The following is a 13,043-nucleotide window of genomic DNA, read 5'->3' as shown; positions in this document are numbered from 1 at the left end:
ATCTGCACATATGACTTCTACTTATTTTTGACACAAATGGAACCCCATACTCACACTGTTTTCTAATGAGAGAGCTGATGAAAAACCGAAGTTAATTAAAAACCAGAGGATTTAGTGAGGAAAGGTCAGTCAGGATCAGAGCTGGAGCTGCTGTTCTTCAGTCTGTTTCCAGCTCAGCTTCACCATGTCGGTATTTAGCTATAAAGATGCTACGAGTCAGAGCCCAACATGCTGAAAATGGCGTTTTATGAATGTGAAAGAAACATATATGAAACATATCGTATGTATTTTCTATTACACTTTTGGATAATTTCTCTTTTCTCCTTAGCTTTAGCCTGTGAACCAGGACGTCTCAGAAGTCATTGAGTTCTCCCAGTGTGACCAGCAGACTGAAGCCCTGCCTGTGACAAGCGTTCCCAGTATAATAAATAAATGTTTTATTCTTTCACTTTGTGTGTATTTTTAAATATCTCAGTCTGAAGTATTACTGTATTAATGTAGCTTATGTAATGAAATAAAAATAATTTACTCATAATTATTTTCACTCTTTGCTGTCAATAGCAGAGTTGACATACTGTAATAAATATTTATTCTCTGGAAAAAAAGTAAGAAAAATATGTAGTTTAATGTTTGACAATGACTGATTTATAGATCAAAAGTCATTTCTCAATAATGTATAAAAAATAAATACAAGAAAATAATTTGTTGTCTTGAAACGTTAAATGTAGATTAAATTATGGAATTATGTAAATATGTTCTTTAAACACTGTAAAAGTGTCTGTTCATCAATGTTAATATAAAAATGATCAGAATCATTTCTATCAAATAAAAACATTGTGCTCTTTATTCAGAAATGCCCCCAAAACAATTAAATAATCACATCAAAAGTTAGAAACTCTGTCTTTAGTCATTTCTTAAATAACCAAATATATTAGTGTGTGTGAGAAAATGTGTCAATGTATTAACTTAAAATACTTTGTAGAACGGCACTTTGTGAAGTTCGGTCCATTTAGCTTACTGGCACTTATTCCACATTCAATATGGCGGACGCTGTTACGTATCACAGCAACGGGCCAGTCCGCTCTATGAGGCGTCTACGTATTCATGTCTATGGTTTCAACCACAACTGACACTGTTTCTAATCATAAATGCTGTGTTTCCATTAGCTGCAGAAAATCCTCATAATTAACAGAAATAAAAGGCTTGGAAACATCTGATTGTGTGTAATTATTCACAGGGAGTGATTCACTCACTGAAATAAATGAACATTTCCTTAATGTCCTAAAATATTTAATAAAACTGTATGTTGAGAGGAGGCTCAAAGCGGAAAATTCAAGGGGGAACTAAACATCGTTTACAGTTTCTTCGGTACAGCTAAAGTGAAACACACGGAAAGCTACGGAGCACACGAAGTAACGTTAGCTCCACTTAGAAGGTCGTTTGAAAACAGGTTTGGTGTTTTATGTAAATATTTCCGTGTTTGCAATAAAAATGTCTTCAGTTCAGCCTCAAGAGAGAGTTTATAAACGAGCAGGTAACTCCTGCTGAAGAAACATTCACAGAGTTGAAAGAAATCAACGTCAAGATTGAGGAAGAGATGGAGGATCAGACAGAAATCAACGTGAAGTCCGAGGAAGAGATGGATGACCAGACAAAAATCAACGTTAAGATCGAGGAAGAGATGGATGAACAGACAGAAATCAACGTTAAGATCGAGGAAGAGATGGACGATCAGCGCAGACTGATGGATTTCAGCCCAATACCGAAGATCATCTTACTCCAGAAAGGTACAAAAATATGGGTTTCCATTTGTGTCAAAAATAAGCATAAATCATATGTGTACTGTAGTCCCTCGCCATATTGCGGTTCATCTTCTGCAGTCTCACTGTTTCGCGGATTTTTAAAATTTTTTATTTGCAGCACTGCATTTTTTAAATTCTGTGACAAAATTCTACTGTATGAATCAGACCACTTTGTTTCTTATCTTGATTGGGTCAATGGACACCAAAGTGGTTTGTTCTGTGACTTGATTGGCCAAGAGAGTCGGTCGCAGCCTTGGTTCTTACACCGTAGTTTTCATATCGCTTTTGCTTTAATACGGTAGTGTTACTACACTGTGAAGTGTGTTGGCGATTTTTTTTTTTCGTTCAAAAAGATGGATTTATTTTAAGCCTCATGTTGACTAAACATCCAGGACCTTCAGCACCTGCTGCTGCACCCAAACACAAGAGGAAGATGCTAACCATCGCTCAAAAGGTTGAACTCCTGGACATGCTAAAGGAAGGGAAAAGCTAGGCGGCTGTAGGGCGCCACTTCGACCTAAACGAGGCTTCCGTTCGGTACATAAAGAACAGACGAAGACCTGACGTAAATGACAAAGCCCACAAGTGAAGAAGATGAGGCAGAGGAGGAAGACAATATCTAAAGACAATATCTAACATATATGTTAGATATAATGTCTATGTTGTATGTGTTCGCTGCATATGCGTTAGTTGTATATGTAGATGTTCTATATGTTATGTCTTTGGCTGCGTCGTGGTTATTACTCATTACTGCAGATGAATTGACAAGATGACAGCGAGTAATAACCATGACTCGCTGTCATCTTGTCAGTGCACCTGCAGTAAACCCTTTGCAGTTGTTTTTTTATGTAACGTCTGTGATTGGTCAATGTCGTAGGGCAACAGCAGCGCAGGAGTCAACACACAGAGGTGCCAGCTGTGTGATTGGTCCACTCCCAACTTTAAATGCATAAACTATAAACCTATAAATCTTTTAGAAATAAATCTGCTCCTCAAGTGAAACTCTCAGAACACTGGAGATGCTTTCAATCTGGCCTTAAGATAAAAAAAAAAATGAAGTGATTCCCCCCACCCCAATTGTTAATTTTTCTAAAAATAAAATCAAGCAACACTTAGCCTGGTGGGGGTCTAGTAAAGCATGGCAGGCTGCCAGGCTATTAATACACTAGGGGAAACTCCGAGACTGAGATCAGATGTCCTTTTTTTTAATTCACTAGAACACAGTAACCACTGCTTATCTTACATACTAACAACTTCAATAAGCAAAGTTACAAGTCATGGATAAAGGATCAAAAGATTATTTCATGGTGATAGTGCAGATAATTAAATGATTATTTATTAATTATATTGATTGGGTAAGTTTACATTTTAATAATGTAACATATTTCAAAATTTTGTAGTAAATGATTAAAACAATTTGTCATTGTTTATTTTCACCTTTCATATTTTATCTTTCAAGCTGTTCAAAATTAATGTCAAATATGTTCAATAGGATCATTTTGTCATTATTTTCAGCTTGTGTGCAGTTAACAACAATCATCCACTGTTACCAATTCTGCTGCAAATCGCAGAAAAGTAAAGGCTGAGATTGAGTCGTGCTTTTGAAGGTTTATGTTGAGTGTGTGAGTGGATCAATGTCTGACAATATCAATGGTTGAGATTAAAAATTAAACTGCAGTTTCGCTTTAGGCATTTTATGTCACTCTTTAATGTGATATATATCCTGTAGCTACATGGAGGAAGAAAATTTTTTGTAATGTTTGTCAGGAAGCCACCAGGTTAAGCTATCACCATCTTGTTTGCTGACCTGGAGGTCCATAATATCATATTTTGACTCGCATCTAGTTCCAGACTGGTCAGAAGAACCTAATTGGTTGAGTTTATGTTCATTCTTGTAAGATTGTAATTTTAGAATAACCCAAGTAAATCCTGTTTTGATGAATTGAGGTTAAAGTGAAGGATTCCTTGTTTGATTGACATTTAAAAGCTTTTGTTTTGTCGTTTTGTCCAGATCTCCCACAACATTGTGTGTATACAGAGGAGGAGGTTCTCAGTGAAACAGAACCACAGAGGAACCAACTCATCTCTCATGGCTCTCCAGAAGCTGAGAACCAGGATCAGGAAGGAAGCAATTCTGAAGATCCAGGAAAAAAGAGAAAGAAAGAACAGAAACAAAAGGAGAAATATGAGAAAACCAAACAGCAGAAAGGCAGAACTGACACTGAGAAACAACAAAAGCACAAGAAAGATAACCCAAGCCAAAAATTATATTCTTGTAAAATTTGTGATAAAACCTTTTTTCGAAACAAATACTTGACGTGTCACATGATAACTCACACAGGAGTAAAACCTTTCACATGTTCAAACTGTGGAAAAAGTTACAGAAAAAAGGGTTATTTAATTTATCACATGAGAATTCACACAGGTGAGAGGCCTTTCTCCTGTGGAACCTGTGGAAAAAGTTTCTCTCGAAAAGACCATCTAAATGATCATATGAAAGTTCATACAGGAGAGAAGCCTTTCTCTTGTGGGACCTGTGGGAAGAGTTACAGTCAAAAAGGGACTTTAACTCATCACATGAGAATTCACACATGTGAGAAGCCTTTCTCTTGCGAGACCTGTGGAAAGAGTTGCAGTGAAAGAGGAACTTTGACTCAGCACATGAGAATTCACACTGGTGAGAAGCCTTTCTCTTGTGGGACCTGTGGAAAGAGTTTCTCTCGAAAAGACAATCTAAACGTTCATATGAAAGTTCATACAGGTGAGAAGCCTTTCTCCTGCGAGACCTGTGGAAAGAGTTACAGTGAAAGAGGGACTTTAACTCAGCACATGAGAATTCACACAGGTGAGAAGCCTTTCTCTTGTGGGACTTGTGGAAAGAGTTACAGTGAAAGAAAGACTTTAACTCAGCACATGAGAATTCACACAGGTGAGAAGCCTTTCTCTTGTGGGACTTGTGGAAAACATTTCTGGAGGAAATCAAAATTACTTGATCACATGAGGATTCACACAGGTGAGAAGCCTTTCTTATGTGGGACCTGTGGAAAGAGTTACAATACCAGAAGCAGTTTAGCTCGTCACATGAGGACTCACTCAGACTAGAAGCTTTAGAACAAAACACCTCAGATCCATTTTTGCATTTGCTCCAATGGAAAATCTGTTCGGATAACGTAAACAGCAAGAAAATGTTAAAGTCAACAGATTGTTGCAGGCTGCTAGTGATTCACTGTGTCTTTCAGTGTATGTTCAAGATAAAGCTGAGGTCTACTTTTGCCTACCAGCTTGTTTTCCTTAATCCAATTTTTTCTTTTACTTTTCAGTCGTATTTGTGCTTCGGATTTCCATCAGTATCCCATTAGATACTGAAGTTAAAGAGGGCCACACATTCAGCAGGGTTCATTTCTGAGGGTTTCAATTTTCATAGAGTTCTGTCCCTTGTAGAATAATTGAGTTTAGCTTTTACATTTTTTCCATGTATGACTGAATGTTAAATACTTTACATATGAAAGCAGTGAAATGTTCTTGTTTTTCCATAAATGGAACTCTATGATGATTGTTTGAAAAAAAAAAATCTCAAAAATAAAATTGATCTGGTCATAATTTGATTCAGTGCTAACCACAGAGAGGTTTTTATTTTCCCAATTTTTTGTCATTGTTATAATTTGCTATGAGAAGCAAAGTATATTATTGAAAATGTATGTTAAACTATACGCCAGTATTCTGAGCAGAATATGCTTTTTAATAATGTTGATTAGAATAAATATTAATGGATTATTCAGTGATTGTCAGTCATTAACTGTTGCCATATTTTTAATTGTCAGATTGAAGTAAAGTATCTAAAGATCCTTGGATTAACAGTAAAACATGAGTTTTTTTACCCAAATTTATATTTTTCATTTCTTCAGTCTCAGAATTAGACATATTCTGAAAAAAGTCACATTCATTAAATTTTACAAAATTAAAAGTATTTTTTAATAATTAGTGTGTTATTCTAATCTCAATTGTAATGTTTTCATTAGTCATTAATTCTGCATTGTCAGAGAAAATACATCTTTATGGACGTTTCATGCATCTTTCATTTACTGTATACAGAGATAACACTGCGGATGAGCTACAACACTATAATGTGACACAAAAACAAACCAGAAATTCTAAGGATATTTTTTAAAAAGTCAAAAATCCATAATTTAGTCAACTCGCCCAAAGTCTTCTGTTGTTAAGAGCTTTGGATTCCTGATCCTTTTCAGTTTTGTTGACCTCAGTCAAATTAGTTTCCCTCTTTCTGATCTTGATGTATCTGCAGGTTCCTATGAACACAAAAATCTTATGAAAATATGACAAACCTTTTCAAGAAATTGTCATCTTTTTTTCAAAATTTGTAATGAAAATGTCTTTGCAGGAAAGTCTTCTGTAATGTGGACCACAACGTTTGGAAAAACATCTTCAAGAGTTCTAACATTAAATACAGGATTTTGTTGGTTTTATCATAAAAATTAATGAACTCAAATTAGATTCTTTCTTCTTACATTTTTGTAAAAATGGCTGAGTTAGTGATTTCTACAACAGCTGAAACAATGTAGTTGTAGTATCAGGCTCTTGCCAGCAGGTGGCAGCATGAAGATGCTTCTCTGTCAGGCCTGCAGGGGGAGACATGATGTGTGGTTGTTGCTGCTGGAGGTGAATCATTCAACAGAAACTCATCACCAGTTTTTCTGAACCCTCCAACTGTTTGTTCCAGTCAACAAGTTCTCGCCTGAAAGGTTCCCAACATATCGAGTCTGGAAAACAGAGAAACTGGACAGAACCAGATTAGCATCGCACATGTTGTGAAATAGATGTTAAAGATGTTTAAGGTTTGCAGCAGGAAACCAGGTTCATGACAGTATATTGATATTTTATACAGCTGCAAAATGACTTTTGTTTCATAGCTGGGAGGATCTTCAGTTAAACACTTTTTTGTTCCTTTGGAAGGAGTCACAGGGTTTTCCTTTGTTATTTTGCATTTCTGTTAATATATTTTCTTTCTAAGTTTTCAAATGAATGAAAGGAAAATACTACACTGAGTAATTAATAACATCTCCATGCTCAAGTATTGCAGCTATGTATTATGATTTAACCAAAAATACTTTTATTGTTTTGATGGTTTTAATTAAAATGATTTCCTCTCCTCTTCTCACTACTCATCTCTTCAGTGACCTTTCATGTTGTCACTTCATTGTAAGGCAGGATGGACCTTTATCACAATACAATCAATTATTACCAAGTCAAAACAACAAATCTCTGTTCCTCTAAAATATAAAATAATTCACTGTTTAACTGTACAACTGAAACTCATTCTAAACAACTACAACCTGATATAAAACATTAGATTGTTTTACAAACTAAAAAGATAATACTCAAAAAATTACAATATACATTCCAGCATGATTCTTTTGTAAGATTCTATGTACCTTTGATAACTGACTGCACATTTCTTGGGTGTTTTTTTATTCGTTAGGCTGATTAAATATTCTCATATCTCAAATATCCTCATAAGATAGATATAAAAAGTATAAAAACACCATCTGTGTGTAATTATTCTATATACTATGTTTGTGTTTGTTCAGAGGAAACTCAAAGCGGAAAATTCAAGGCGGAACTTAAAATCGTTTACAGTTTCTTCAGTACAGCCAAAGTGAAACACGCGGAAAGTAGTGCACACGAGGTAGCATTAGCTCCTCTTGGAAGGCAGTTTGAAAACAGCTTTGGTGTTTTAGGTAAATATTTGTGTGTGTTCAGTAAAAATGTCTTCAGTTCCGCCTCAGAGAGAGTTTATAAACGAGCAGGAAACTCCTGCTGAAGAAACATTTACAGATTTGAAAGAAATCAACGTCAAGATCGAGGAAGAGATGGAGGATCAGACAGAAATAAACGTTAAGCCCGAGGAAGGGATGAACGATCAGCGCAGACTGCTGGGTTTCAGCCGGATACCGAAGCTAATCTTACACCGGATAGGTACGAAAAACCTTCACGTTATTGACCTTATTCCAGGGGAGTTTACTGGGGAAGCGATTATCGTTGTTATTTCCGGCGGCTAGCGGAAGTAGCATTATTTCATTGTAATTTGTAGGGTCTTTGCTAATCTATATTCATGATAGAAATTACATCTCTCTTCGGTTATAGTACAATATTTAGTAAAAACTTGTTTAGGGACGCACCGTCTGCTGTCAGAGAACTGCTCAGTACAGATTTCTGAGTTTAATCACGGGGAGCGACAGGAACACGATCGTTACGTTTTGTAACGGAATGACAGTGAATTAGCAGCGCTGCTAGCAGCTTGTTTCTCTTTAGAGCTGACAGTAATAAAAAGAAAAACAGAGAAGATTTGAGGTCTGCCATAGATCTGAGTTGTGCCGACAGTATGAAACACCAGAACTACACAATATTAGCTTTGTGTGATGTAAATTTTATTTTTTGTTTGAATTTAAAAAATAAGAAAGTTTAATATCTGAGTATTTGTCATTATGATTTGGCCAGAAAAAAAAATATTTATAAGATAAAATAAAATATCTGGATTTATTTAATCCATCAGAACCAGAACCTTGAGGTTCTCCGTTGCTGAATGTTGCTGCAAATCAGCAGAGAAATAACCAGAGCTGCTGCACTCCAGACCGTAATACTGAGAATCTCCCCACTGGACTAGAACCGAACCGAATCACACATTAACCTGTTATAGAGAGCTATGTTCCACTGGAAAGTATCGTTAGATGCCCTTGTGGAGCTACAGTAAGGTGCACTCTATAGTCATGAAAGTACTGTCTTATTGTTATTTGACATCTTCTCGTTATGTATCAAACATTCAGGTAATCCTTCTGTATTGGCAATAAATGGAAATGATTCTGTCGAAGAATTGTAGAATTTCTCCTCAGCTATTTTTCTCTTTTCCTCTTTGCTATCCATGGCCCACCACACACCCGCCCAGCTGAAAGGAACATGTCGCAGGCTATGTTGCAAATCTTCGTTGACAGAAATGTTGAAATTTAATATTTATTCTACACATTTTTATAGCATTGGAAAACGTTAAGAAGGATTGTCGTGTTTGTTCTCGTACGGAAACCATATTAAAACAAAAAATATATTTCCCACAACCCTTTTTTTCCATTTTCAAACAATTTTGAAAAAGCTGCAGAGAGCCACTAGGGCAGCGCTAAAGAGCTGCAGGTTGCCAACCCCGGTCTTATACATGTTTAAAAGCTTTTGTTTTGTCTTTTTGTGCAGATTCCCTACAGTGCTGGGTGTGTAAAGAGGAGGAGGTTCTGAATGAATTCAGCAACCAGGACAGGAAGTCCACTTCATATAAAGAAGAACCTGAACATCAAGAGTTCAAAGAGGAAGAGAAGCCACTCTGCATCAGTCAGGATGAAGAACAACTTGTGCTGAAACAGGAGACTGATGACATTTCGATGAATTCTAATGTGCAAAGAATCCACAATGAAACAGAACCATGGAGGAACCAACTCATCTCTCATGGTTCTGTTGAGGATGAGAACCAGGATCAGGAAGGAAGGAATTCTGAAGACCCAGGAAAAAAGAGAGATGAAGAACAGAAACAAAATGAGAGATGTCAGAAAACCAAACAGGAGAAAAGTAAAACTGACAGTTCCAAACAAAAAAGGCAAAAAATGATGGATCACATGAGAATTCACACAGGTGAGAAACATTTCCCATGTGTGAACTGTGGAAAGAGTTTCAGGCGGAATAGACAATTGATTGATCACTTGAGGATTCATACCGGTGAGAAACCTTTCTCATGTAGAACGTGTGGAAAGAGTTACAGACTACGATTGAGTTTAAAACATCACGTGAGAATTCATACAGGTGAGAAGCCTTTCTCTTGTGCAACCTGTGGAAAGAGTTACAGAGTAAGACATAGTTTAACTTATCACATGAGGATTCACAAAGGTGAGAAGCCTTTCTCTTGTGCAACCTGTGGAAAGAGTTTCATTGGGAAAAGTAATTTTCGTTCTCACATGAGGATTCACACAGGTGAGAAGCCTTTCTCATGTGGGACCTGTGCAAAGAGTTACACGGTAAAAAATGATTTAATTGATCACATAAAAATTCACACAGGAGAGAGACCCTTTTCTTGTGTGACTTGTGGAAAGACTTATGTATATAAATCTGATTTGAATCGTCACATGAAGAGTCATACAGGTAAAAAGCCTTTCTCATGTGTGACCTGTGCAAAAAGCTTTGGAACCAAACAGATTTTAAATCGCCATATAAGGATTCACACTGGTGAAAAGCTTTTTTCTTGTGTGACTTGCGGAAAACGCTTCGGAACCAAAGAGATTTTAAATCGCCATATACGGACTCACACTGGTGAAAAACCATTTTCTTGCGTGACCTGCGGAAAACGCTTTGGAACCAAAGATAATTTAAATTGGCACATGATGATTCACACAGGCGAGAAGCCTTTCTCTTGTGGGACCTGTGGAAAGAGCTACAGAGCAAAACATAAATTAACTCATCACATGAAGATTCACACAGGTGAGAAGCTTTCTTGTCTGAGATCTGTGGGAAAAGAGAGATGAACAGAAACAAAATGAGAGATGTCAGAAAACCAAACAGGAGAAACGTAAAACTCACAGTTCAAAACAAAAGAGGCAAAAATAAGATGGATCATGAGAATTCACTCAGGTGAGAAACCTTTCTCATGTGTGAACTGTGGAAAGAGTTTCATTTGGAAAACAAATTTACTCAACCCTATGTAGTCGCTGCCCACCGTGCGGCATACAAGCATGTGACGCATTTATAAGACTTCGTAATAAATGAACCGCATACCGAGTTTTCATTTCGACTGTTGGACAGCGCACTGACTTCAAACTTTATAAAAGTTGTGTTTTTATATGGGTTTCGTGGTTATTTACTTCAAAATAAAGCCAGGAATAAGATAGATAATTTCCGCTTTATTTTGTGGGGTCTAAATGTACCACATTTCGAAACAACCAATGAAAATGTGTTGACAGTCTGTTGCTAGGTAGAATGGAGACACACGGAGAGAGACGAGGGGGCGGGGGGGTATTTGGATACGGCAAGAGACTAGGTCACAGTGATGCTGGGAATTTTACTAATTTTTTTAGTCTACAAGTGTGTTAGAGTTCGTGGCGTGTGCAGGGTTAGTAGTAGTTTTGCTAGCTATCGCTACATGGCTTCATAGCGAGCGCAGACGCACTGAGAAGAGAGACTGCGTGCCGGGATGGCCATTTAGACCTCGTCTTCAAAGGGTTAAACACATGAGGATTCACATAGGTGAGAACCCCTTGTCTTGTGGGATGTGTGAAAAAAGTTTTACTCAAAATGGCTATTTAAAACTTCATAAGAAAATTCACACAAATGAGAAGCCTTTCTCATGTGGAAAGAGTTTCACTGAGAAATGTTCTTTAAATGCATATGAGAATTTACACAGGTGAGAAGCACGAAGAAGGAGCTGTGATGTTTTTTCTAGAAAAGGCAAATAAATTACCACATTAAAACTCACATAGGTTGAAAGCCTTTTTTTTTGTGTGTGTGACGTGTGAAAAAAGTTTCCATAGCAAATTTAGTTTAACTCGTCACATGATAATTCAGAAGTGAGGAGCCTATTGTGTGATTTGTGGAAAAAGTTTCATTCAAAAAATTAAGTTTAACTTCATATTACAACAATATAATGTGAACCTCAAGTATCAAGTAGTTTTTTCTTTCCATGAAACTTTTTTATTTTACGTGAGCTATTTATCTCACTTTAAAAAAGTGAGATAAATACTACTCGTCTCTTCAGTGACCTTTCATGCTGTCACTTCATTGTAAGGCAGCCTGTGCCTTTCATCACAATACAATCATTACCAAGTCAAAACAACAAATCTGTTCCTCTCATATGTATAATAATTCACTGGTTAACTTTACAACTGAATCTCAACCTAAAAAAAATTACAATCTGATATAAAAAAAATCAAGTTGTTTTACAAACTAAAACGATAATACCCAAAACATTACAATGTAAGTTCCAGCATGGTTCTGTTGTAAGATTCAAAGTACCTTTGATAACTTACTAAAACCCACATTTTTTGAGTAACTTTTTTTTATTAGTCTGATGAAATATTCTCATAAATTTCAGTTTTATGTATGCGGCCATGAAAGGAAAAACATTCATTTTGTAATTGTTGAGAAAGGGGCAGATTTTTTCAAGGTTTTTCTTCTTTCTGCTCCTTTTCACTCATGCAGATTAATTGTTACAAGACATTGTGGTTGTGTACATTGGTGATGAAGTTTGTTTGGTTGAGTGAATAAACTTATTGATTGATGGATTGATGTGAGTCCTGTCTTTATGTTTTTGTGTGAATTTTGACATGTTTGTTCAATTTGTTTAGTTCGGCTTTATTTTGCCTGAAAGCGTCTCAATACTGACTTTCTTCGACAGTTGCATTTTCAGCGGTACAGCTCGGCACAACTTCATCACAAAACAGGTGTTCATAGAAGCCATAAAAGCACAGTACTCAAATTTGTTTCTTCTTGTATACATTTGTAAAAATGGCTGAGTAACTGATTTCTACAACAGCTGTCTGAGGCGAAACAATGTAGTTGTCAAGACATTTAGGTTCTGCAACAGGAAACCAGGTTCATTACAGTATATTGATATTTCATAAAGCTGCAAAGTGACTTTTGTTTCTTAGCAGTGAGGAGCTTCAGTTAAACACTTTTTGTTCCTTTGAGAGGCATCACAGTGTTTTCCTCTGTTATTTTGTATTTCTGATGTAAGTTTTTAAATGTGTTCATGTGTGTACAACAACTCCTTCCTCAGATATTGCATATATGTAGTATAATATGAACAAAATACTTTAGTGGCCTTAGTAAAAGGCTGCAGAAAATCCTCATAACAGAAATAAAAGGCTTGGAAACATCCTTGTGTTTGTGTAATTACTTTAATACTGTGTTTCACTCACTGAAATATATGAACCTTTTCTTAATGTAAAATATTTCATATAATTGAAAGTGGAGAGGAGGCTCAAAGCAGAAAATTCAAAGGGGAACTAAACATCGTTTGCGGTTTCTTCACTACAGCCAAAGTGAAACACACAGAAAGCTACGGAGCACATAGACATAATTAATGTCTTTGGACATAAATACGTAGACCCGTCATGGGGCGAGGCGGCCCGTTGCTGCGATACGTAACAGCGTCCGCCATATTGAATGTGGAATATGTGCCAGTAAGCTAATACAAGT

The 13,043-nt window shown here is 36.5% G+C and overlaps 2 protein-coding genes and 2 long non-coding RNA genes across 4 annotated transcripts in view; 2 read left to right on the top strand and 2 right to left on the bottom strand.

The window, feature by feature from the left end:
- The first annotated feature begins 1,351 nt into the window (after positions 1-1,351).
- LOC106940154 (oocyte zinc finger protein XlCOF6.1-like) lies at positions 1,352-5,584 on the top strand. Its single transcript, XM_015022808.1, has 3 exons — positions 1,352-1,787; positions 3,814-4,227; positions 4,312-5,584. The coding sequence occupies exons 1-3, from the start codon at positions 1,598-1,600 to the stop codon at positions 4,902-4,904; spliced, it is 1,197 nt and encodes a 398-aa protein (XP_014878294.1). The 5' UTR covers positions 1,352-1,597; the 3' UTR covers positions 4,905-5,584.
- Positions 4,260-4,680, bottom strand: LOC106940155 (uncharacterized). Its single transcript, XR_001423018.1, has 3 exons — positions 4,589-4,680; positions 4,421-4,504; positions 4,260-4,336 (listed from the first exon to the last, which is right to left on the bottom strand). It is a non-coding gene; the product is annotated as an uncharacterized LOC106940155 (long non-coding RNA).
- LOC106940156 (uncharacterized) overlaps positions 4,823-13,043 on the bottom strand; it is a 17,788-nt gene continuing 9,567 nt past the window's right edge. Inside the window, exons 2-3 of the long non-coding RNA XR_001423019.1 lie at positions 11,174-11,186; positions 4,823-4,894 (exon numbers count right to left, since the gene is read on the bottom strand). This is a non-coding gene — a long non-coding RNA (uncharacterized LOC106940156). The remainder of the gene's footprint in view (positions 4,895-11,173; positions 11,187-13,043) is intronic.
- LOC106940153 (zinc finger and SCAN domain-containing protein 31-like) overlaps positions 7,466-13,043 on the top strand; it is a 19,038-nt gene continuing 13,460 nt past the window's right edge. Inside the window, exons 1-2 of the mRNA XM_015022806.1 lie at positions 7,466-7,796; positions 9,060-9,491. Of these exons, the coding sequence (XP_014878292.1) occupies positions 7,586-7,796; positions 9,060-9,491 (643 nt within the window). The 5' untranslated portion in view covers positions 7,466-7,585. The remainder of the gene's footprint in view (positions 7,797-9,059; positions 9,492-13,043) is intronic.

This window comes from Poecilia latipinna, unplaced genomic scaffold, assembly GCF_001443285.1.
Source record: "Poecilia latipinna isolate Pla-1442-1.1 unplaced genomic scaffold, P_latipinna-1.0 Scaffold3108, whole genome shotgun sequence".
Lineage (NCBI taxonomy): Eukaryota > Metazoa > Chordata > Actinopteri > Cyprinodontiformes > Poeciliidae > Poecilia > Poecilia latipinna.
Note: the sequence above shows the minus strand (reverse complement) of the source record. Positions and strands in the feature narration are given on the sequence as shown.